At 37.6% G+C, this 27,430-nt stretch overlaps 1 protein-coding gene across 3 annotated transcripts in view; it reads left to right on the top strand.

Moving 5' to 3' along the window:
* Window positions 1–1,433: 1,433 nt before the first annotated feature.
* Window positions 1,434–27,430, top strand: part of pik3r3b (phosphoinositide-3-kinase, regulatory subunit 3b (gamma)) — a 675,304-nt gene continuing 649,307 nt past the window's right edge. The window contains exons 1-2 of one of the 3 annotated variants that reach the window (XM_059984207.1): window positions 1,434–1,638; window positions 2,132–2,754. In XM_059984207.1, the coding sequence (XP_059840190.1) occupies window positions 2,430–2,754 (325 nt within the window). In that variant the 5' untranslated portion in view covers window positions 1,434–1,638; window positions 2,132–2,429. Of the gene's footprint in view, window positions 1,639–2,112; window positions 2,755–27,430 lie in introns of all 3 variants that reach the window. The other 2 variants (XM_059984206.1, XM_059984205.1) reach the window with 2 other exon arrangements.

The following is a 27,430-nucleotide window of genomic DNA, read 5'->3' as shown; positions in this document are numbered from 1 at the left end:
AGGAGGGTTGAAGATGGGAGAAGGGATCGTTGGTGCAGGCTGGAGAATCCTTGTCAAAGAAGTAGACACAGAGATGGAGATGTGCTATTGTCCATTACTGATAAGTGAGAAGACTCTTATGGGGGTGAGGCAATTGGCTCAAATGGTGTAATTTTGTGGCCACAACATCCTTAGCATTTCAGGTTGTATATTCTATACATCCTCTGATATTAAATGGATCTATTGAACATCTTAGTATAAATGTCAAATGCAAGAGATTCTGCAGATTTTGGAAATCCAGGGCAATACACACAAACTGCTGGAGGAACTCAGCCACTAAGGCAGCATCTATGGAGAGGAGTAATCAGTAGATGGTTTGAGTTAAGATCCTTCATCAATATAAATGCCACCCTTATTGGAACAGAACAGAATGGCTAGAGGTGTCCCATACTTTGGACATGGATTCAACAGGACAATCAAGGTACTGTTGGGTCCCATAACCTTTGGTGCATCCATTACACTCAGTTATTTCTTAAAGTGATACAGTATTGGAAACAGTCAGATTCCCTGAGTCTGGATTAAATGATACGGAGGTAGCTCATGCAGAATCTGAATTGCATCAGTAGCCCACACTGGATAAACTCTGCACACTTCCTTTCCTAGAAGGCATCCCTCAACCTAATAGGTTTCAAGATTTGGTTACCATTACTAGATCTCTATTTTATGTATTTTAAATATTGTTAATTGAATGGAAATTCCTCAGCTGTTGTGACAGGATCTGAATCAGTCTTTCCAAATCACTTGACCAGACCTCCGGATTCCTTGTCATCTTGACAACTTATCACTCAGTGACATTGTATTTTAATGCAATAAATAAAAAATACAGATGCTGGAAACCTGAAGTAAAATCAGAAAATGCTGGAAATACTCACTAGATCAGCCCGGAGCTGTGGGAGAGAAGCGGCGCTATTATTTCAAGTAGATGACTCTTAGTCAAAAGGGAAACTTGACCCGAAACGTTCATAACTGCTTCTCTTCGCACAGACGTGGCTTGACCTGCTGAGTATCTCCAGCGTTTTCTTCTATATAGTAGATCCTTAACCGGTAACGGTACGACTTGTTTATGGTATACAACTATTCATGTGTTTTCCGAAACACCTACATTACAAATTGTCACCCCTTTTACAACAATAATCTTAGTAGGGATTTTGCCCTTTCTAGATACCACAAGTTTACTGCAGAGTCCTTCCCCAAGTCCGCGGCTCAGCGTGCTTTAATGCAACACGTAGCGGCTCCCACCCAGTTAGTGAACCGGGTCCTGGTCCTTCCCAGGGAGGTATCAGCGCATCTGCACAGATTCTGCGGTGCAATGACCGACTTCCACTCGCAATTTATCACTGACGGTGGGTGTGGTTAGACACGTCACGTTATAAATGCTGGAAGTCTGGCTGGGTGAAAGTGACTGCAATGAACAGTCCTAACTGCGGAGTTTCGGATGTCTCAGCAAGGAACAACTAAAATAAAACAATAGCAGAGAAAAATACAGCCATGGCACGATAGTGCGCGTCACTTCCAGCAGACCGTGTACTTGGGTCTGTCTGAACTCCCATCCAAGTGGCACAGAGCATCTCGACGACAAATCGCGTGGGATTTGCAAAGGTGTGTATTTTTAACCCTAATATCGAAAATTGGGGACGTCTGGAATTGTTCTGTTTTAACTTGGTGTTTGCGCTCTCAAATTCTATAAAGAGCAACGCATCTTATTGTGGGAATTGCTCGTTTTCAAATTGCGTTTCTATTTTGCTTCACTTTCTCTTTACGTTCAATGTCAAAAGCTTCAGAGGTATTTTAAAATTGGGAATTGGTGGGATTTGGTCCCCATTGGCCAGAACGGCTGAAGACGCATGAGCTCTGGAGATGAACTGCAGTGGGTTGGTTTTGCTCTGTGGTGAATTATAAAATTAACCTATTCCCAAACGCTGTTAGTGTGTCCCATGCACTTCCGCACAGACACCTCTAGTGCCTTGTACATATTAGATAATTATAAGCGCATGTAACGTCCTCTGATTTTTTTTTAACGCTTTAACGAGCTCTTTTTTTCTCTCGCTCCCTCTTTCTCTCCACCCGCCTCAGTCCCTGGTTAATTCAGTAGGATTACTAGAAGGACTTGAACCGGATGGATTCCGCTTGATTAGCATCTATCCGAAGCAGAAGAAGCCACACAGCCAGCACACTTCGTGAAGTTTCACGGCGTCACGCAACTTGGGTGCCAGCTCTGTCGAAGTGTGGGGAATGGAAACTGCAGCAGGCGGAACAGCGGGCATTTCACACAGGGGAAATTAACAGGGTTTTGGCATTGACCTTGAGTTCTAGGGGAGGGTCGGTGCTCGTCCTCAGGAGATACCACCATCTCTTATTTTTTTTAAACAGAGCATTTATTTCCTTAAGCCATGTGCACCGAGGGTTTCCAGTACCGGGCTCTGTTTGAGTACAAGAAGGAGCGGGAAGAAGATATCAACCTTTTGCCGGGTGACCTGCTCACCGTTAGCAAGTCGGTGCTGCTGACTGCCAATTATCAGGAAGGGGATGAGAAAAATCCCAAAGGGTGGCTAAATGGAGTTAACGAAAGAAATAAGGACAAAGGAGACTTTCCTGGGACCTATGTCGAGTTCGTTGGACCGATTCGAATTGTGCCTCCAACTCCCAAGCCAAGACCGAGACCTGTTCCTCCGACCCCCAGCGGCTCGGCAGCGGCCAGTCCGGTTCCACTTTCTGGTAGGTGCCTCTTGATGGTAGTGCACAGGCACAAACGTTTAAAGTTATTAAAGATGAAATCAGCAGGAGTGAGGCTTGGCCCGTTATTAACGGTGCACAACGTTGATCAGACAAAATGGGGTTATTTGTGATTCCTTTATTGTTTCGTGGCTGCAAGTTCTTAGTTATTACTACGCGAGATGGAAATTCCCCATATAAAATATAGAGATTGAATTAAGGGCATGGAAAGTTATGCTATGCTTTGATTTTTGAAAATAAGTCAGCTGGCCTTTCTTGCCACCCAAGCATTCTATATCTTTTTCTTTGGCAGAACTCAGTGAACGCGCAGGGAATTAAAGAATTAAAAATTCTAAAATCAGTTTATGTATAAACGTGTATAACTTTTATTACTCAGAACAATCTATTGGGAAAGCTTTGGAGATACTGGATTAAAACCCAATCCTCTGGCATCAAATATTATAACTTGTTTTTCAGTACCAGTATATATTCTCAATAAACTGTCTCAGGCTGGAATGAGCATGTTAACAGATAATGTATTGAGCTACTCGCCTCGAGTTTTTTAGTTGCTGTAAGGAATATTCGCTAACGTCCGACATTAATGTTGCATCATCATAATGCTATTTGAAAGAGGATCGTAGCTGTACCTAAAGGGAGTTATTTGTTCCGGAGATGCTGTTCTCTACGTTAAAAGTAAGATGATTATTAGTTGCTTAGTATTGGCACTAACAATGAGCCTCAGCTTTTCAAAGTTCACTCAAATATAGCTAGTAAATAATTCTTTATCTAGAATGTTCTGATTTAGCTCAGATACCGTTGCCCCAATAAAAGTTTCAGATATTGATGTATAAACTTCAGTAAATCTGGTTATGAGAGTGACTTCCTTTTTGTGAAGGGATCAACCCTCTGCATCAATGTTTGGGCAGGTGTACTTAACCCTCAATTTCTGCTCAATAGCTAAAATCTTGGGTTTTCTATACTTCGGAAAATCCATCAGAATTAAAGTTCAAAGTCTTTAAGGTCATGGCTGGAGTTAAGTTTGAATTTCTGCAATTAGGGATTTAGATTCAAACTGTCACAATTTAGTTGAAGATATAAAACCATGCAATTCCTCACAAGAGAAAGACGGAATAAAATATTGAAATATTTCAAATGGATTTTTTTAGTATATCTTGGCATTTTGTTTATATCTTTTGCATCAAAAGTTACTCAGGTATCCAACTAAAAACTCTTAACATTTGCAACTTCTGCAGTAATGGTTGGATAGAAGGACCAGGGATTACTAATATTTTTTTGCATTCCCTATAATTTAAGTACATTTTAATTTATGCACCCAATTAAAACAAAATCATGTTCATGTTCGAACAAGTGGCTAGTTGAGTATAAACAACAAAATATAACAAGATAATTACATCAAAAATTATAGCAATCAAGTAGCCTTTTGGATGAAGTGATGACGTGAGCAGATGAGATGGTCGATCAGAGATTTGAAGCTGATAACTTACATTTCAAACAAATTAAATTAGATATGATTTTGATGGGTATACTTTTTATTGGCTCTATGTAAACTTCCAGTCACTTGGAAAAATATTGTAATTTATTCCACAATTAATATATAATCTTTGCTGTAAATAAGCATTTTAATAAAAAGAAAGTTTACATTTTAAACTAAAAGCTTTGGTAGCAGCACTTTTGGCAAATTAATAACTGCAAACATAGGCTTTTTTTTAATGAACCTACAGATAGTTAATTTGCTGTATGGATATTGCCATGGCTCCTAAGAATGTGTATATGAGAGAGAGTATATGAATGTGTACATGTGTATATTAAAAATATTCTGACTTAAGAACATTGTTATGAATTTTTGAAGGTGATTGAAAGAGGCTTATGCAGAGTACTTTCATCAATATCATAACCACATCAAAGAGTACCATAGTCTTTCATAGAAAAAAGTGGGCTCACCAGAAGTGCAGAAAGATCTTGGAAATGGCAGAATTATCTTGGGATAGGGGAAAGATAATGCTTAATGCCGCATAGACACTAAAAGCTTGCATATGTAACTATTACACAAGACATGGAGTTGCTGTATTCACACAGCAGAGTTCAATATTTTTAAGAATGATGATGCTACAATTAATAAAAGGCTTTGTTTAATAGCATGGTAAAGTCAAAGGCTATCAGAAACAAAGAACTGAATGAGGTAGAATTTTATTCTAAATGCATTGAACTCACATCCAAAAAAAAACAAATGCAGGTTTTCAGATAATAATCAAATACTATTTTTGACATAATTTAAAGGAAAAGTCTGTGAAATCAGTCCCCATTTATAATTGTCCTTTAGCAATTGAATGTATATAACCCAAAACCTCACTTAGTCTCTGGATAGACATTTAGCATGCCAATTAATTTTAGACTGTGAATCCAATGCTTAAATAAGACCTGAAGTAATAAATCTTTTTTTTCTAATCTGTTACCTTCCATCTAAAGAAGTAAGGAATTTCTGACAGAATATTTTTATTGTTCATTTATTGCATTTTATGTTTCTGACTGGAAAGAAAATTTAAAATGTGTAACATAAAGTTCTTGTGCTTCAGTTTCTGCATTTCAGCTTCACTTTGAGGTTTAGATTGTTATGTTTTGAAGCATATCTCACTGCAAGCAAAGGATTTCTATCAACGTATGGGTTTTTGAACTGATCAATATACTGAGCAGAAGCCTGAGCAAATGGCTTTCCTTTAGCTTCTTTTTTAATACTGAAGATCTCCAAGGAAATAGAGGGATAAAATGTTTTCAAACATGGGGATTAAACATAGTTAACAGAAGAGAATAAAATAATTATTGGTTAGGGCGTGGGAAATATAACTGCTGAATGCTATTGTGACTGCATTTTCATCTTTTGAACTGAATTTGTTTTTCAGTTTGTCAGACAATTTAAACAATTTTCCTTTTGTTGTTTTTATTGTTTAGAATAAATTATTTAGCATGTGAAATTAATTTCTTCCTAGTTTAAAAAATGAAGTGTCTTGTTTGTCCATTTTTGCTGCTGGTATTAAATCAAAAACATACTAACAGACAGGATCTGTTCATTGTAGTCTTACTCCTTTGTTAATTTTCTGTTAATTCAGATGACCTTTATTGATTTTTATTAACCTTTACATCCTCGGTTTAACATGGAGAGTTAAATTTTGAGGATTAATAGTCAGAATAAATTTTAAGTCAATTTTGATTTAAAGTCATTCAAGTTAAACAGTTAAAATTATGGACACTTCTGTTTGAAATAAGTTTGTTAGCTCTATCTGGTGATTCCAGAAAAGTTGCAAGTAGATTGATCGCATCCCGATGTGTAAAATTGTATTGGTGTCCTGACTTGCAGTTAAAATTCCTGTTAAAATCTGTACCTATGGTAAATATTTTAGTGGAACTTCTCTCTCTTGTTGGTATAGTAGGTTTAAAAGTATCCTGATTGTAATAGCTATTTTGAAGTATGTTTTGACTCGGTCTCACGTTTACTTCTTAAGCCATGCTTTTTGTTGAATACATCTGACTGGATGCAACTCCAGCCTAGCACAGCAGCTAAGTAGCTTCAGTTAACTTGCTCTCTCAGGAAAACTGATGCCCGTGCTCAAACACTGAAAGGATGCAACAGCTCTGGTAGGTAAAATATTTATTTATTGTGCGATGCACCATGGAACAGGTCCATTCTGCCCACTGAGCCATGCTGCCTAGCAATTCCCTGCTTAACCCTACCCTAATCACAGGACAATTTACAATGACCAATTGACCTCCTAACTGGTACATGCTTGGCATTTTGGAGGAAACCCACATGCACACGGGGAGAATTTCTTACACAGGATGCCAGAATTGAACTCCAAACACTGACACCCTGAGCTGTTGCAATGTTGCAATAACCACAACACCACCACAGCTCTACACCTGGGTTAGGAAGGTAATTATTATAGTTTTTGTGGTTTACATAAGACTTATCACTAGCATTCATTAAACCTTTCCACCAGAGTACTTTGCCTGGCTGCCACTGGGTTTGGCTTCTGGCTTTTTATTTCAGATAATGTACTTTGTAGAAAATGACAATATATGCGGCATTTAAGGACTTTTAATTTAAAATGGATTATTGCTTTCTGTCTGTCCATTAGCTTGATCATTTGCATGTGTGTTCTTGCACATCTATTATGCACACCTTGCACATGGGTTGGCATGATAGCATAGCGGTTAGCACAACGCTTTACAGTAGCAGTGACCTGGGTTCAATTCCCACCGCTGCCTGTAAGGAGTTTGTACTTCCTCCCTGTGGCTGTGTGTGTTTTCTCCTGGTGCTCCGGTTTCCTCCCACAGTCCAAAGACCTACCAGTTAGTAGGTTAATTGGTCGTAGGATTAAATTGGGGGTTGCTGGTGGCTTGGCTTGAAGGGTCAGAAAGGCCTATTCCATTTTGTACCCCAATAAATAAATAGGCTTGCTGACACAAGTATACACAACAAATGTTTTTCTGGTAAATTTAAAGGTAGACTTACTTTAAAATCAACTGAAGTACTGGCAAGTGTTTAGCTCCTTGCAACCATGTCAGGGAGGACAGTACGCTCTGTCGAGGAAAGGGGATCATGAATGAACTAATAAGGGGGAAGAACCATATAGTATTAACTGAATTGGTGGAGGTAAAAGTAAACAGGTAGAATTAACACAGAGGTAGAAGAGTTCTAGTATAAGATGTGAAGGTGGGAGTAGTGTTACAGTGAAAATGTGAGGGTTGGAAGGAGTTTCTGTGTCTCTCAGCCTCCTTTTCTTACAGGTACTTTTGGAGCTAGAGTGTTGAAGACAAAATCAGGATAGAGAAAGTTAACCCCTGAACTTGTTGAAATTCCAAATGTATTTTAATCTTTAAAAAAAAATCTATTAGTCATAATATAGACAAGCACTGAGAAGTTCCTGGATATGCTACGTTTATTAGCTTTGGACCTTCAATTATTTTATTAACCTTTCAGAGTTTTGGAATATATATGATGATGCAAGTGAAGAAATTTATGTATATCTATATACAAATTTATGTATGGGTACTTGTCTTTAATGTAAGAGCTGTCTTTAAATTGTTGGCTGCTTGGTTGCCCTAACAGTTCACTTGCAGAAGATATAAAATTGGCCCTTGTTCATTTTTTTGGCTTGCAAATCCCAACAGTTGACCTTTGAGGATCTGGAAAGATCTATGCAAGTAGTTTTTATGGAAAAGTAGCAGCAAACTTCTCTTCTTTCTTGTTTATTCTGCACTTGTTAAGTGATGTCTGAATGTTTTTGGAAGCTCGTATATATCAGAATTCAAGATTGTTTATTGTCATTCTTCACTAAACGAATATAGAGGAGAATGAAATGATTGTTGTTACACACACAAAGTGCTGGAGGAGCTCAGCAGGCCAGGCAGCATCTATGGAAAAAAAGTACAGTTGATATTCGGGGCCGAAATCCTTCTGCAGGACGATTTTTAAAAAAGATGAGCTCTTCCACCATTTTGTGTGTATTGCTTGGATTTCCAGCATCTGCAGATTTTCTCTTGTTTTTGAATGAAATTATTTTTACTCTGGATCAGATGTAGCACAAAAAAACCCACCTTATCAGAACAAGGCTACAAATATTCAAATTCTAAATGTCTTTTTCTTACTGGAATGACATTGCTATCATCTTGCATTAACAAATGCTAAGTGTCAGCCTCAGATAATTATCTTTGTATTTAACTGCAACATTTTGTGCCTTTTATTGATTTTGTTTCTGCATGTAAGTAGCTGACTAAGAATGGATACATTTTGCACTTTTGATTTAATGAATATTATCTTCTGAAATGCTTTCATCTTGACATTGAAATCGGAACATTTTGTGGCAAAGATCACAGATGCCTTTGATCTGCCCAATTACATTTTCGAAAGAAACATTTATGAAGACTTCGTGAAACTTAATCCCAACTATTTAACCAAGTAATGTAAAGAAGCTTGCTCCAGTAACATCAAAAGTTTAATGTTACATTTTAAATTATGGAAGATGTTGAAATAATTTCAGGTCTCCTAAATCAGTGAACTGTTTTACAATCTTGAACATTTTAGTTGAAGAACTCCATTTTAGGTGAAAATCGGTGCTGTATTTGGTTGAAGATGTTTATTTTATCTCATCTTTATCTGGCCAGTGCTATCATGTTTGTTGTTGTGTGCTGGGGCAGCAGGCTGAGGGTAGCAGACACCAACAGAATCAACAAACTCATTCGTAAGGCCAGTGATGTTGTGGGGGTGGAACTGGACTCTGACAGTGGTGTCTGAAAAGAGGAGGCTGTCCAAGTTGCATGCCATCTTGGACAATGACTCCCATCCACTCCATAATGTACTGGTTAGGCACAGGAGTACATTCAGCCAGAGACTCATTTCACCGAGATGCAACATTGAGCGTCATAGGAAGTCATTCTTGCCTGTGGCCATCAAACTTTACAACTCCTCCCTCGGAGTGTCAGACACCCTGAGCCAATAGGCTGGTCCTGGACTTATTTCCACTTGGCATGATTAACTTATTATTTAATTATTTATGGTTTATATTGCTATATTTCTACACTATTCTTGGTTGGTGTGGCTGTAATGAAACCCAATTTCCCTCGGGATCAATAAAGTATGTCTGTCTCTCTGTCTGTCATACTGTTGACAGTAAGTTTGCAACTCTGAAATTGTAATGCAGTGCTCAGTTTTTGTTTTGAAGGTATATAATGTAGAAAATTATGTATGGGAGTTTACAATATTTAGTTGCTGCTGCTTCAGTAGGTATGCACTTGTATTTTTCTGTACTTTATCTACCTTGGTATAAAATGGCTTCTCTCGGGGAAGGGCATGCAATGATGATAATTGTCTAGTCAGTTTGCCAATGAGGTATTTGAAAGTAATTGCCTCACTTTCAAATGTGTTTCTTAGAATCATTCTCGTCACAGTTTTTCTGTTGCTTTAAGTTGTTATTAAATGGAATATTTTTCTTTGATTACATATTTTCTGTGCTAATGCTAGATACCTGTCAAATTCTGCAAATGACTGATATTGTAGACTTGGTCTAAGTGATCCTAGAGCCACATCTGCAGCCAGATTCGGGCTCCATAGTCTTGCTGCATGCAGTCTTGAGTGGTGGTGGATAAATGACTTACGAGTGGAGAAGGCTCTATGATAGGACAGGCCGTCCTTGGGCAATGAATCAGTTTTGTTTTCACTGATGTCCATAAGTTAGTTATCTTCCATGATTCAGAAAAATTCACTGGATGTGGTAAATGTACCTCCCCAGTATTGTAATGAATGGCATCAAATGCATGTAAGACTCATCAGAAATAACAATGATCAAAATTGGAAAGACAGAGGAAACTAGTTCTGCTATTTGTAGGAACCAATATATGCATGTTGGATTTTAATGTTATAGGAGCTTGTTCATATTTAGGAGTCATGAGCTTATAATATAGAGGGCAACCTATTTTTCCCAGAAGTGTGTGCAGAAGGCAAGTCTCGGGTATTTGAAAACATTTCAGCAAATATTATGGGATCACAAAGATACCCCGTTTGTAGTGTTGAAGACTTGTGCAGTCAAGCTGTTTCACCATACCCATAGCATGGTTTTGAGCCAATAATGAGAAATATTGTCAAAGTATGTTTGAGCCACCAAATTAGGACCAATTTATTCCAGATAAACTACCTGGGGGTTTTATTCACACCTAAAAACTATTGACTTCATTTCAGTTTGACTTTGAGCCATAAAAATTTAAGAGAGGACAATGTATTCCTGACAAAGTGGAAAAGGTGTGTTTTACATTTGCTAAGTCATCGAAGGCAACATATCCAGATCAAATGAAAGAAGCATTTAGTGTTTAGTGGATGCTAAATTTTTTTGCCTGAATTAATTCTTCATATAAGCACTTACCTTGGTTTTCTTTTTTGGATATTAGCTTGAATACAAGTAGAGGAATTATAATTATCACTGTCTGCTAAAAATAAATACTTCCAAATCTCAAGTAACACATCAGAAAATGCTAGAGGAACTCAGCAGGTCAGGCAGCATCTATGGAAATAAATTAAGTTGTGTTTTGGGCTGATGCCCTTCATCAAGACTGGAAAGGACAGGCGCAGACCTTCAAATCTTGTTGTTACGCTTAACTCTCAATTTTAAAATACTTGGCCATGTGCAGCGAAGTATTTTGTGCTGATAAATCGTTATACTCAGTATTCAGTCAGTGCACTTTGTGCCTAACTTAAATTGAAGCTTTGCTTCTATTTCATGTCAATATTACAGCAAATGCTGTAAATATTGGATAGCTTTAAAGTCATAATGTAAACAATACTTTCAAATGGTATCTTCTCAAGTCTTGCCGTCATGCTCTGCATTACAATCTGAAGCCTGTGGATAGATTACAAGTTTATTTTTATAGTCAGTCATGCATATTTGCATTTTGTCTATACTTTATATCAGAACCATGTCTGAATAAGATTTCTTAGCAGTGGAAAGCTGGTTTCTGCAGCAAAATATGGCACCTGTGAAAGATTGCTGGTGAAAGGCATCTGGCTCAAATATATTTGATGAAAAAATCCTTACTTCATTTTAGAAATTACCAATTATTGGTATTACTAATTTTCTACCCATAGTGTATGCTAGAGCTTTTCTGGTAATGGAATTTGACAACTCTTTATTTCAATATAATTGAAAAATTCAAGCAGAAATATAATACCAGAAATGTTAAAAAGACTATTCCTCAATAATTTTATGGATAGTTACATTTTAGTTCTTTTAATTTTTCATAGAAAGGGAGCAGCATATGATCCAGTCCCTGAACAATTTTAGTGAGATCTCTTCGAATGGATTATTCTTTTTGAATAACACTAATGCAAACGGAAGTAGAAGGGAAAAATATGTTTGTGAGTCAGTGATTATATTCATCATATAATTGAATCCTCCCCTCACAGACTAGAAGTGAAGAAAAGCATAGAAAATGAAATGTTGCATGCAACACAGTTAATAGTGCACGGGTCAATATAAATGTCGATGAATTGATGAGATTACACTTTGAAACATTTTCTTTGGTGATCACAAAATATTATTGAAATAAACATCATCCAAAGGCTTGAATTCATAATACACATTTCATGACCTGAGTAGGTAAAGTATTTTGAGGGACAAGTCCTATTGTAATGGAAAAGAGTGAACCCTGTAGAGTACAGGAAAATACTCTACTCTTCCAGTGGGGATACAGTGGGTTCTTTTACATTCTGTTGAGAAATCTGATGAGGTTTTGGTGTGACATTTTGCATCAATGATAGCACCACTGAACGTGTAGGAGAGGGATGAAGTCTCTGTCGAGATTATAAACCCAGTTCTTGGCAATGTTGTCTAAACTCATCCACTCTAACAAATACTGTATGTTTTGCATTTTTGAAACTTTTCCAATCAAATAGAAAGCAGATTGATTAGAACTATCTTTCCTTGTAAGTATCTAAGGAAAGTCTCTCTCTGCTAGATTATGTATTGCATTGAACTGCTGCTGCTAAGTTTACAAATTTCACGTCACATGCTGGTGATAATAAACCTGATTCTGAAAGTTGCACTGTTGTAAATAAGATAAATTAATCTGTAGATATACCTTGTGGGTCGTCTGGGATAAGATTTTATAAACTAGTACTTCCGATGAAAAATTTTGGATACTAGATCTGTAAAGATGAGTTTGCTTACCTTTTTAGTTAATACAAATCATATGCATCTCTGAACTTGGATCTGATTATTGATTCTTTCCAAATATAAGGCTATTTCCCTTCTCTAATGAGTTCAAATTTGTAAACATGGGGTAAAAAATGAATTCACGGTCCAACCGCTAATCTGAGAGAATGCAATACCCACCAGAGTTTCCATCTGGTTTTCATTTGGTTGTAAGAATAAGAAGTCTAGATTCAAGAACATAAAACTACATGTGAATATTAAGATTCATATTACTATCAGTGGGGAAAATGTTCCTGCAGAGATTCAGTACTATTCCATTGAACATACTGAACTGGTTAGTAACCCACTGTTGCCCCTTCTCCTGTGAGTAGAAACAGTTCTGCCGGGCTTAGTAACTAAACCACAACCACGTGAAGGTCAGGAACTGGACTTGGTTGTCAGAGGCTTTTGGGAGCATTTATTATGTAGTGGGGAGCTTGTCCCCACTACCACCCTCTCCCCTCCAGCTATGACTACCTTAAGGAACCACTTAAAACCAGTCACTTTGGGCAGATGGGGCTCGTCAGCCATGGTTGGTAGCTCATCTAGGAGAAGGAAAAATCTGATCTCAAATCTCTGCTGTCTTGTGGCAATACCAACTTATGGGGAAGGTCTTAGGTGTAAACCTTGGAAATATTCAGAACTTGAGTCTGTCAGGCAATCCTACACTGACTGGCAGCTCCTGTGATGCTCCTCTGCTGTTCCTTTGGACTCATCAGTTTCATGTAGCCTGCTGTATGAGCAACGACTTGCCTCTGTATCCTACTGCCCTGGCTTGTGGATCACATAGAGAGCTCGGACTCAATATCTATGGTCGACCCCGAACAATGAATTGGAAAAATGGGTTCCATGAATTATGAACTACGGCTTTTATTGTCTTAATTTCTTATGAATAATTGTTAATGCATTGTTAGCAGATGGAATCTAATAGTATATTGGTTCTTGCTGAAAGGGAACGTGAAATTTCCTTTAAGAGTTGAATGTTCCCCTTCATCTGAACATTAAGAGATTTTCGTTAAATATATGTCTATTAAAATTGCATTTCCTCTGTTGGTGTGTCTTTTTTCTTGCGGACAGTGTGACACACAATAAGAAATCTAAACTGCACTCCACATCTGCTTGACCATTTTAGCTCTTTCACATTGGCTTGACCAATTTCATATGAATTGCTCTAAAAGCCACCATATAATCTTTTGCAAGGAGCTCAGGTATTTTGGGACTTGCTGCACCAGACCCAGAAATCATAAATTTAAAACTCATCAAGGAGAAATGTGGAAGTAAATTCAAGAAATTTGATAATTTGGGACAGTTGCCAAAATGGAATGGCCATGAAAAACTGTTTGATTTCTGTAAAACTTCAATATTCTTCCTTGAAAGTATCTGCCACACATAACTGGCACAGCCTAAATATAACACCGCTCCAGGAAACTGCAGAAGAAGTATTTATAAATTTCAAAAATGTGGCATTTACTTCCAATAAAACTGTATCTACTGTCATCTATAATATTCACAGCATTAATTCTGACTTTAATTTTCATCTGGAATATTTATGTAATTCTAAAATATTGATTTTCTTATTGGGTATCATTTAAGGCTAATGAGCAGTTTGTAAAGAAGAACTGACATTCAATGGAGGATTATTAATACAAAATGATTAGTAATAAAAGCAGTTTTCTGCATCTCGAGGATGGCTGAAGGGGAGTGGTTGAATCAAATTCAATAGGAGGTTTTAAAAAGACAGTTGGCTATTTACTTGAGTGCAAAAGTGCTTGCAGTGTTATTGGAGAAACTATCAGTGACTGGAACTAAATGGCTACCTTTTTCAAAGTTTGCTGGGCATGAGGGGCAAAAGTCCTAATTCTATGATGTAGGACATTATGGCAACTAATCATTTTTTCATGATTGCAACACATGCTTTGATCTTTGAACCTCACGGTCATCCCTTTGGTCTATTTTAGTTACAATAGCACATGTTCTTACTGTAAGAATAACACCAAAAGCTCAGACTTGTTCTTTGAAGATTTGTGCCATCAGTCTGGCGGTGGAAGGTGTTTGAGGTCCTGGAAAATCAGATCATCGACATTGGTGATAATGAAGAATTTGATTTTGTAGGACATGGGTCAGTTGAGGTGTATTTACTGGAGTTGAAATTTTAAAAAAGTTAGCACTGCATGGAATATGATTGCTTGTATATCAAATATATAAAATATTTCTACAATTATTTTATGTTTTGATCGATAATAATTAATGTAAGGATTTAATCTTAGATAAAAGATTAGCCAATCTCAACTATGATTTTCTGGAAATAAATCCATGTAGTTAGAAGAAGAAGCTTGTTTTAATTGTTGGAGTTCACTGATGTGCTTGTCCGAGATTGTCTGCTACATCACTTGACACTGCAGTACTGAAGCAATAGCGGCTGGCTGCTGAATGCTGCCATTGTGCAGCTTTGTAAAACCAGAGTATACTTTGGCACAATTTGGTGTTCGGTGAGATAGAACTGAAGCCAGCTGAAGATTGATCACGGCAACTGTTGCAGAGTGAAAGAAGGGCTTGTGCTTCATCTGAAACATAAATTTGGATGGGGCAAAAATTATTCTTTCACTTTCTGTAATCTTTCATATATTGTCATTAATGAAAAAGTGTTTGTTGCTTTAAATGGATCATAGCTTGTGAAATATGTGCATCATACGAGTATTGAAGATGTTATCCTAGTACTCATTTCCTGCCATTCTCTGACAATAGGACATGAATCTGGATCATAGACAATTTTCTTCCTGGAAGCTGTGAAATTAGTTATATACAAGTTACTCTTTTCAATAATTTCTCCTTTATTGAAATTTGCATTTTTTATTATCTCTTGCCAGTCTGCATCACTAAGAATTAGGGATAAGAGGGACCAGGCTCCAATTTACAAGGAAGTTAGTGATCCATGATCTGGAAAAAAAAAACATACAGAAAATACTGTGGATGCTGGAAGTCTGAAATAAAATGGAAAATTCTAGAAATAATCAGAGATAATGTTTGGGGTCGTTGGCCTTTCATTACAATTTATAATGGTGGGTTGCATAATTTTGAACAATTTGTGGATATGCACTGAACAGGGTGCTGTTACAGACATAAGATAAATATTCCAGAGAGAGAGAGAGCTATCAGAGAAGGCATCTGGCTCAGAAGGTGTCCCTGGCCATACCCTTAGATACTGTGCAGATTAGCTGGCCCGGTTACTTGCAGACATTTTTCACCTTTTCTTGTTTCAGTCTGTGACTCCCACCTGCTTTAAGAAGAATACAGTCCTCTCATACTGAGAGAAAAAACAAGGGAAAAAAAGCACAAGGTTGCATGCCTTAATAAGCGCACCACACACAAAATGCTGGAGGAACTCAGCAGGCCAGGCGTTCCTGCAGCATTTTGTGTGTGTTGCTTGGATTTCCAGCATCTGCAGATTTTCTCTTGTTTGTGCCTTAATAACTACTGCCTGGTGGCTCTGACATCTACCACATGAAGTGGACCCACATATTTTGCTGACCACCTAAACTGATCTACTGTTGATGCCACCACCTGGCCCTCATCCCTGGAGCAACGAGCCAATAAAGACATCTATGTTAGACTATTTATTGATTATAACTCTGCCTTCAAAATCTTGGAGTATGTTGGACCTATCTGAACAGAGCACATCAACCAATTTCCTGTCCATGGACTCTGTCTACACTTCTGTCTGCTTTGTAAAAGCAGGCAGTGTATTCAAAATCTCCACTCGCAAGAGCTATTCTCTCTTCTTACTCACTCCACCCCCCTCCACACAAAGGAAGGAGATCCAGACTAGGCTCAAGGATAGATTTCACCCCACTGTTAGAAAATGCCTGGATCCCTAGTAAAACAAAATGGAGTCTTAATTCCTGGTTCTGCATTCAGTTTTCGCTTTACTGTTTTCAGTTCAGTCCTAGTATATTGCTGTAATGAAGTGATCTGTATGAACTGTATGCAAGACAAGTTTTTGAATAAGCACCGGGAGAACAATCTGAGCTGAAAAGTGGGGTTAGTTAAATAGTTCTCCTTTTGGCAGGCATAGAAACACGAATCAACATAGCATCTTCTTGCTGCAAGTTTCTATAATTCACTTTTAATAATGATATTGAAATGATTTTGTGCATATTCTATGGTCAAATGTGGTAGAAATCCAAATTAAAAGTTGCTAAGTTGAAGAAGAGTAAACAAGGACGACAAGTGCTGGAAGCAATCGGCAAGTCAAGCAGCAATGGAGAGTTAAACAGTTCAGATTTCAGGTCCAGACCTTTCATCAACACTGGGGAAGAGAGGAAAAACAAGTTTTAGTAGCAAAGTTGATGAGTCAAGAATGGGTTGATAAAAAGCACATCTTTGAAAAGCTGAGTCCAGAGCCTCACTATTGACAAAGCATACTTTGTTGCCATCTGTCCCATTTACACATTTGGACTTGCTCTGATAGAAATATTCCCTTTGTTCTACTTATCCCTTCCTCACCTGTTGTGTCTGAACTAATTTGTTTCTCTCTGTACCTGTTCTGATGAAGTCCCAAACTTGATACGTTCATTTTGTTTAGCTTTCTACAGATGCTGAATGAGTATTTCCAGTATCTTATATTTCAAATTTCCAGCAGCTGTAGTTTTTTTAACTTTAATAAAAAAAAGGAAGTATGTCTGTGAGGCAAGCATTCTTGATTGATTTAATTTAAAAAAAAACATTTTCTGACATAAATTAATGCAAATACTATTTCTGCTTTTGTTTGGTCAGTAGTTTGTTCCTCTTTAGCTACCCTGAACAAGTCAGAAGAAAGATAATTTGCAAAAAAGAAATTTTCATCAACTTTGGTTCATCACTTAGTGGTTTATAGGATTTTTCCCCACAAGGGAGGTCATGAGAAATCTGCAGAAGTTGCCTTTTACCACCATTTAGCCTATGCTCTGGGAACATTTTATACAACATTGTCATAACCTGGTTACATCATTGAATGTGTATTGTCATCAAGGCAATTTTGTTGATTTTGTGGATTTTTGAGGAAGTCCTGTTATAAATAATATTCTGTTTCTATTAATTATATCCAGTAATGCTGGAAAATACTTGTATGGTATTTAGGACTGCATTTAGCATTTGAAGTATTTGGCCTTAAAATCAAAAATACTGTTGGAGAGGAGAAAGAGATGTATTTAGAACTGTGGAAAATATATTGATTACCTCTGATTAATCTTAATCTAAGATTTGTACTTGTTTTGTTTATAAATCATCTCAATTATTAAATTTGGCATTCCTTCATTTGAAGTACTTGTTAATTAATAGTGCTGGAGGGAATGCAGGTGTGGGTAAGCCTCTGACATTGTGGCTTCGATTCTTTCATTTGCACTTTACTCCTTACCGGAAGAATCGCTGAACTGTTCCTATAGTTTCATGTATGCTTTAAACTTGGATTATCATCTATGTATAGATTTTGAGTATAGTTGGGATAGAAATCGAAAGTGTTGTTTCACTTTACGAAATCTCCACGTAAAGTCTTGTTGCTACCTACTCCCTACCCATTTCACTGTTCCAGATCCTACCTACCTTCATGGTTTCCCACATTTTCATCCAGCCTGACAAAATGATTGTTCTTCTGTCCTGACCATTATCTAAGTTGTTAATTTTTCTGAAGGTCTGTCTTCTGGTTGCCTGGAACATGTTAAGCATGTGAGTTGTCAGGAGACACAATTATTTTGAAATTGAAGGACCTTTTAGAGTTTCTGCATAGATTTGAATTAAGTATGTTCAAATAGTTACAAAGCAGTTTTGATACCAAAATAAGAGGACTCTATCAATATGGTCATCTTGATCACTAAATTGGCTGCTTTGTGAAATGCTTCTGAGCATCTAAGGTGCATTTTTTTCATTTATAAAACTGTTTTAAGCTATTTTGGATATTCTTCCATAATTATTTCACTGAGTGCAGTAGACTTATTCAAAGTACTGCATCACCTCAGTGGGATCTAGCAAGAATTTGTTACCTCTTTGCTTACAAACCTTAAACAGGAGCTTGTGGATACCTGTATTGGAGGAAGTGATTCTTGTGTTCTAGTCATCAACAAATGTTGCTGTCTGATATTCTTTTAGTCAATAATATTCTCCTAAAAGTGAAGTTAGATCATCACTGGTGGCATTTGGTTTTGGTCAAAATTGAAAATAATGATTCTAGTTGACTTATCTGATTTGTGTGTAGAAAATACTGCAAATGTGGTCATTTAAAATCCCTGAAAACTGCTGCAATTAAAACAAAGTAATTTCCAGAAACTTCTGGGAGGAATTGTTCAATGACTATAAGTAGTGGTCAAAATTAGAATTTTTGTTTACTAAGTATGAACATGTTACCAGAATACTGAGTGTTCTGATTAAATCTAATACTATATAACTTCTCCTTTTCCCTCGGTGACTGAAAATTGTGGAACTATCTGACCCATTTACTGTTTGTAATGAAGTAGAAGAGAAAATCAGAGTATGATGTATAGTTTTAGGATCTTGTGTCTAATAATAAACAAAATGCATTTTCTTGCATTCTGCTTTCATATATGGTCACTCATCTAAACAGAGTGTCATTAAAGACTGTTCAATCTTAAAGGTCAGATGAAGCTGGAATTGAACCATCTTCTTGTGGGAAGGAACTTCAACAGTTTCTGTGATAACATTGTAGAGAATACAGCAAGTACAGTAAAGGACCATGATTGGTCCTTTACGGGACAATTATTGATCAGAATTAGAGCAACATGAGAGCTGCAAAACAGTGGATTCGGGTTCTCTGGGACACGTCAGGAGTCCTGTACATTTGGCAGCTGCCCCAATTAGCCAAAGTACAACGCAATAGTTAAAAAGGCATTAAAAAATGACAAATTACTGTTTAACTGAGTGAACATTGTGTTTAAAAGAAATGCAGAAAAAATAGAACTCTACCAATACTATTACAGTGCTAAGCTGCGCATTAGTTCGTAATATTTATAGAGAAATTCATCGAGTGTATGCTTCCATGTTTTGACTCTAAATGGACAAAATCAGTGTAAATGCCTAGTACAGATAATCAATCTATTATTGATTTATTACTTTTCTTGGACCTGATAGTGTTGCGTGCTTGTAGCCAAGGGAACTGTTCAGTGGAGCATGATTTTTTTTTAAAAAAATAGGCTGTTTTTGATGTATTCTGCACAATTTTTGAAGCAAGTCAGAATTTTGTAGATTTCCAGGTTTCTGCACTAACAGCATCAGCAGTATCTAATTCTTTCTCTACTTTCTAAAATTTAATGTAGTGCCAACATTTCCATTGCTTTAAAATCTTCATGACCCAGCTTCTTGGCAGTTTCCTCTGACTTTCTGACTTTTTTAACACTGGTTCACTAACATGCACAGCTTACCCAATCATCCTGTTACAATGGATAACCATTCATTAAGGTCCTCTTCAACAGCTGGATCCCTACCTTCATGCTTTCATTTTTGAGATGTTTCCTGTTGTCTTTTTCCTTAACCCCTACATACTGTTCATATTCTGTGCCTTCACAGTATGGTCTGGATCAATTATGATCCGCCCCCCCCCCCACCCCGGCCTCTGAATCCCCTCATAAGTACCAAATTTTGAACTACAGATCTATTTAGAAAATATAAATAGCCTATCTGACATTAATAAATGGGTGATTAATCCTTAATTAATCTTTCAGTGATCTAAAATCTATTTCAATAGATACGGGTCAAATTTGACCCGGAGCAGCCTCAATCTACAAAAATTTGTAGCACCTGTACAGAAGTATAACATTTTAAAATATTTTCATTTTTGCACACTTTAGCTCACTTTAGGAAAAGTCATCAAATTTCGGCAAAAAAAAAATGGCATTTAGGGTGTCTTTACTGCCATCAAATGTCAAAATGGGTCAAACTTGACCCGAACAGAATGTGAGGGTTAAGCCCATTCTTCTCGCTGTTTACCTTGCTGATGTATCAAGAGTGTACTTGTAGATTTTGGCACTCCAGTTACCTCTGCCAGCTGAAGATGAGTGGCTTTAGGTGGATGGTTTTTAATTTGGGCCAGTAGGGTAATTTTTTGGCTAGTGTCAAATCTTTTTGTAGCATCTTGGCAAGGGTCTGAATTTTTTTTGAAGTCAAAATAAAAAAAAAACAAAATGATCAAGAAAGACTACTTTTTGAATCAGTGTCCATTTGCTCAAATGGATAAGTATGGTGTAATGGTCACACAGATACACATGACTGACACTACTTAGAAACTGTTTGGCAACTGTCTCTTGTCCCAATTACAGTGCCTTGAAAAGGTATTCAGCCCCCACAAATACTTTCACATTTCACTGTCTTGTTTACTAAACTTAAAGGATATTGTCCTTCGGATTTTTTTTAGCTAATCTATGAAACATTGTGCATTATGTCAAATCAAAATCTTCAACAATTTACTAAAAATTAAAAACCAAAATTGAGACGAAAAATGTATTCATCCCCTATGTAGTTACTATGCTAACTTTCCTCAGGTGCAATCCTGTATGTTATCTACTCACCCAATGTGTTGATGTGAGAAATTGGAGGATCAGTTGAATAAATACACCCTCTCTTTATGATCCAACAGTATGGTAGATTTTCAACAGACCAAATCAAAATGAAGATGTGTATTCAAGACAAGTCAGGGAAATGATGGTAGAGCTAGGAAAAGATGGGAAGGGGTACAAGACCATCTCAGAGGCACTGAACATATCTCGGAGCTCAGTGTAGTCCATCATTTTAAAAAATAAAATATGAAACCACAGCCACACTACCTAAGGTCAGGCTGCCCCTCTAAATTTAGTCTTTGGTGAAGAATTGAATTTGTAAGAGGCTACTGTGATGCCAGCAGTCTCTCTCAGTGAGCTGCAGAAGTCAATAGCTGTGAATGGAGATGAAGTTCATGGCTCCACGATCCTTGAGGCCCTGCACAAAAAAAGGGTAATTATGGAAAAATATGGAAAAGTGGCCAGGAAGAAGCCCTGGATTTAAAAAAAATGTATCCTTGCCTGTAAAGACTTTGCAAAGCATCACTTAGAAAATACCGTAAAGATATGGGAGAAGGTCTTGTTGTCAGATGAGACTAAAGTTGAACTTTTTGGCCTCAACACTAAGCTGTACGTGTGGGGTAACTCTAATATTGCACATCAGCTAGGTACAGTATGGTAGAGGTAGCATCATGCTGAGGGGATGCACTTCAGCAAAAGGGAATGGAAATTTGGTTGGGATTAATGGGAAGAAGAATGCTGCTAACTACAGGGAGATCCTGGATAAAAGCCTGCTGGCATCTGCCAGAAAACTTAAACTGGGGAGGAAATTCGTCTTTCAGTAGGACAATGACCCAAAGCACGCTACCAGAGCAGCCATGGAGTGGCTTCAGATGAAGAAAATTGATGTCCTTGGGTGTCCCAGACAGAGTCCTGACCTTAATCTGATTGAACATCTCTGGCAAGACCTCAAGATTGCTGTCCACCGCTGCTCTCTAATGAACCTCACGCAGCTTGATCAAATTTCTAAGGAGAAATGGGCAAATCTTGCTCCATCACGTTGTGCAAAAGTAATAGAGACATAATCAAAAAGACTGCTGACTCTAATAGCTGTAGAGATGGTTTAACTAAGTACTGAGGAAAGGGAATTGAATGCTTTTAAACTGCTGACTTCTCAGTTCTTGGAATTTTACAGTTTCATGCTTTACAATTTTCCCTGTTTTTGTTTAAAATGGTATCTGCTGTTAACCTGTTGACATGTTGGGCAAATTGGAGTGGCTCCAAGTCACTCCTGAGACAGGTGCTTGCATGTTTTATCTCCAACCTCTCAAAGCACTTCATCCCGGTGGATGATGGTCATTGAGGCAGGTTACTATGTTCCTGTTGGGCACTGATGTAATTAAAGCTAGCTTGAAGCTGCTGAAGTGAGAGATTAAAGATATCAGTTAACATTTCAGTACTCAGCTAGGTGGTCTGTCCAGGCCTGACATTTTCCACGGATTTGCCCTCCTGAAGGGTGCTCTCACGTTGGCCTCAGATATTGAAATCACAGGATCGTTGGGGCTGGGGGACATCATAAAGGTGTCTTCATGTTTTGTTGGTCAAAATGATGATGCAAATTTTTCAAGCTTAACTTTTGAGAGGTACAGTGGAAAGCTGGTGTTTGGATATAATAATCAATGGGTGCTTTTTTTTTTGCCTAGTGGTTAGGTAAAGAACCACATTAGAAACTTGTGCTTTGTGTTCTTTGACTTGACTATAGATGCAGTTTTGGACCTCTTGCCAACAAGAGATGACTGGCTTGTCTGGAAATGAACCCTGAATGTTGAATTGTTTAAAACTTGGCAATTTCACTAAAAGAATCTCCAATGTTCGACAACAAGAGTGCTCCATAGAGGAAATGTCTTTTGTGTTGTTTTTGATGCAGGAGAACATTGTAATGGCACTTGATGAAAAATATAAGGAAATACCCTCTCTGAGTGTTAGCATATTACACAGCTAACAGATTAATTGTATACGCCACAGTGGTTGCATTTACCAATTGTATTCATGACAGACAAATATGAACTTTATATTAGTCTCACTTTGATCCAAGCATAGGGCATTGTATGTTGTATCTCCCCAAGTGGGCATCCAGGTAGTCTTAAAAATCTGCTTCTCCCACTATTCATTAGCAGTAGGTTCCGATCTCCATTACAAGGAAATGACTGTGTTTCCTCAATTTTTTAATTCTACTTCAATCTGTATCCCCTCCCCTCTGCTGAGGAAGAAATACAATTTACTTTTACAGCCTGTTGACCATGCCTTTATTGTATACTGCTCAGTTAAATATCACTGCTTCTCTTTTATTGGGAAGAAAACAAACCGAACTGTGCCAGTATTGCGGGTACTCCATTCTTACCTGTAGTTTGGTAACTACAATGTATAAAGACTCAAACTGAGGTCTGACTTCTACTTGTATAGAGCAGCGGTGTGATCACCCTGCTTTTGTACCCTATACCTCAGGCAATGAAAGCAAGTGGATGAGTCTGTCTCATCCACCTTCATTGATCTATGCACATACACTCCAAAGTTTTCTGTTATTACTATCTTGAGACCCTATCACTAGTTGTGCATTGTTTCCTCTTCTCAATGGCATTACCTCACTTTACGTTAGGCTGAATAGATTCAGCATGTTTTAGCAATCAAATTGATTTACCACACTGATAAATAATAGAATAATTAAAGCCACTGGCTGAGTTAAAAGTTGAATGCATCAGCGTTTTCTTTGAGTAATGTATTCAACTATTGCTCCCAAGTTTCCACAATTCTTTACCTTGGAATGAATCCAATTCTAAATCAGCATCTTTCATAATGTTGAAAAGCAAATAGCAAGGAATCGAATTATCTCTCCCTTTTCTCAATGGTCTTAAACACTAAAGTGTCTGACTCTCATTGTATTTATTCCTTTAGACATGGTTCTACTTTCTCATGCTTCAATTTACAGTTTTCTCTAGAAATAAGTTTACCAACATAGTTTTCATGTAAAAACACTAAGTGTATCTTCCCGTTATTTTAACAGTGGCACAAATCCATTCAGCTGATAATATTTCAAAATCTGGGAGCAAAGGTTTTGGCTCTGAGCCTGTTCCTTAAGCTTCAATCCATAACAGTACTGTATGAAGGGAGAGCTGCACTGTCAAACGTATTAAATCAAGGACCATGGCATTATTTTACCAGTATCTATCCATCATATAAATTATCTCACCGTTGAAATGTTGCTATTTGGAAATTGGTTTAGTGTGTCCTAGAATATGAAAAATGATCTCATGACACAAGTTCTTCATTGGTTAATAAAGTCTTTGCTATATCGCGAGTTTAGGAGAGGTACCATATAAATGCAACTCACTCTTTAGTGCTGTCATTTCCTGAGTGTAAATTTTAGCTAATTTCATTGAACGATCCTACTGTGGGTTTTTACAGCACTGTGGTAAATAACCCTGAAAATTGCCCTTCATCTTGTTTAAGAACACATTGGAATTTCAGGTTATGAAGCATTACATAAAAAATGATCCAGTGCTTTCCCAGCATATATGATGAATAAACTCTTGGGCTTCCTGTCAGGTACAGGCATTGATTTTAACCAACATTTCAATGACAAACTCTGCCATCTTCATCAGTGATGATGCCTAGGCATGTCTAGCCTAGTGGTATTTATACCCCTGTCATCCATCGCTCCTGATTGGTTAATCCTTATCCAATCAGGTTTCTGCTGTCCTACCTTGTTAGAATCAAATTCAAGAGTCTTTGTTAAAATTCTTTTCCTCTAGTTTTACTTCAATGGCTTCCTTCACCAAGCAGTCCCAAAAGCCATTGGGGCAGCAAAGTAGTTTTGTGCCATGGAAACCTGCATCAAGGAACACAGGAGGTGTATCCGTTTGGGTTACTTGAAGAAAATGGTGGTAACAGATCATTGCATTCGCAATGGCCATAGGATTGACTTCAACAGCACAATACTAGAGTGGCAAGCCAATGGGTTTGGGACTACCTGGTGAAGGAAGCTGTTGAAATAAAACTAAAGGAAAAGAATCTTCACAAAGATGAAGGTTCTGCTCTAAATAAGAACTGGAATTTAATTGTAAACAAGATGGGACAGTGGAAACACGATTATATGGAAGTAGCCAATCAGGAGGGACAGACAACAGGGTGTATATATACTACTGGGCTAGTCATGCCTAGGTGTCATCCTTGATGAAGATGGCAGAGCTTGTCATTGGAAAAATTGGAACAAGTTAATATCTGTACTCTGCTGGAAGTCCGAGAAGAGTTTATTCTAAGCAGCAGAGAATCAGTATCTGATCTCTTTAGTGAATACTGTTGCTTTAGGATATAGGAAGTCATTATGAACTGGGTGAAAGATTTCATTGGCATCCAGCAAAATAATCTGTCTTGTTTGTAGTGCAGCTAATAACAGGCAAAATGTTTCACACTTGTTTCAAAGGAAAAACAAATCAAATGCAAAGGAGACATAGGGTTATTATTAGTGTTACTGACAAAGATAGATTTAAACCTTAGTAGTACGTTATCCTATTGAGTTTCCAGTAATTGAGAAATGTTTGGGAGAATTAATGCAGTTTGTTGTATATGCATCCCCGATCTCAAATGGAACAGCTTAATCAGGTGAAGGATATTTGCTAGGGCCATTACAGGTTGTAACAGCAACCACGAATAAAGAAGGGAAAGACCAGCCATGGTTTCAACATCACATATCTATTCAGTATTCCAAGCTAAATTTCACTGTTGTGAAATTTTGGTCCTCTTGAGAAATTAACTGTGCTCTTGAGTTAGACAGTTGACTGTACAGGGAAATGAGCTTGTATAGAAACCGGGTGACTATATTTGTCTGGGACATTATGAAAGCTGAATCGATTTCAGGTCCACTTTTGTATGTTCAAATAATCCATAAGGTATGTAGATAATGTCTTTAATTCTGAATATTTTTCTGTAGTGGCAACAAAATCTAAAAATAATTTTGTTACATGACACAGGGTATTTGCAGCTTATTGATTAAATTTGAGGGATTGATGGAGTTGAATGCAGAGCTATAGTCAATAAAGAGCATCTTGATGTATGCACCTTTACTGTCCAGACGTTCCAGGATTGAGTGAAGAGCCAATGAAATGCTATCTACTGTTGACCTGTTATGACGGTGGATCCAAGTCACTCCTCAGGCAAGAGGTTATATGTTTCATGACCAACCTCTCAGTGTCACAGCTAATAATTTAAAAACTAAAATAACTGGGGCCACAACATTCACCCTCTTATGACTCAAACATGGACCATGTCACACCCAACGTTCTGAAGCCTGGACAGAAAGCAGCTATTTTTATACAGTATTGCATTATCAATTATGGATATTGGCCATTTGTTAAGTTGTATATGTTTGAATTCTTTACTAGCAAGATCAATTGTCATTCACAGTAGAAGTGTTAAAAGTCAATTGAAACTCCAAGCTGACAGCTAAATATATTTTTAAGTTCGAAAAGCAATTGTGGCTGAATGTATTTCACATCCCTTCTTTAATCCTATCCTGTCTGTCTTTGGCATTCCCTTTTCTGTACAGGGAAGCTACTGCAAGTTCTTCAAGGTTGATAACACACTGCATAGTCATTCTCACCTATCTGTCTGCAGTAAACAAGATGGGCCCTGGTGGTTTCACTTCAAAGGTCTTCCTTGTTTGGGTTTGACCATGCACGGCTGCAGTCATCCTCATTTGGATGTTGGCTTTAACCCTTGCCTTACTGCAACTTCCATAAAAGCACTTCATCACAATGGACGTAATTGCTACTTGAACGTAGTCACTGAGGCAGGTTACCACGTTGTTCTTGGGACTGGTATAATTGAAGCCTGCTTGATGTATGTGGCTGAAGTGAGAGGTTCAACATATGTGAGAACTTCAGCCAATTGATCAGCATAAGTCTTTAATACCCAAACAGTTACCCCATCTTAACCAGATTCTTTCCATAGGTTCACCCTCCTGCAGGATGCTCTCAAGTTGGCTTCAGAGACTGAAATTATAGGGTCTTTGGGGGCTATAGGAGATGGTGAAGGTGCCACCATGTTTTGTCAGTTAAAGTGAGGATAAAAGGCATTGAGTTCATTTAAGACTGAAACCTTGTTGTCATGTATGTCACGTTGTCTCTTACTATCTTTCCTTTCGGTTAGTCCTGACAAAGGGTCTCGGCCTGAAATGTCGACAGTGCTTCTTCCTATAGATGCTGTCTAGCCTGCTGTGTTCCACCAGCATTTTGTGTGTGTTGTTGTTGTTTGAATTTCCAGCATCTGCAGATTTCCTCGTGTTTGTCATGTATGTTGCTTGGTTTTACTTTGGAGAAGATGATGGCTTTCAAGCCCTGACCCAGCTGCCGA

Source organism: Hypanus sabinus, chromosome 11, assembly GCF_030144855.1.
Source record: "Hypanus sabinus isolate sHypSab1 chromosome 11, sHypSab1.hap1, whole genome shotgun sequence".
In the NCBI taxonomy this organism is placed as follows: domain Eukaryota; kingdom Metazoa; phylum Chordata; class Chondrichthyes; order Myliobatiformes; family Dasyatidae; genus Hypanus; species Hypanus sabinus.
This window is presented reverse-complemented; position numbering and strand designations above follow the sequence as displayed.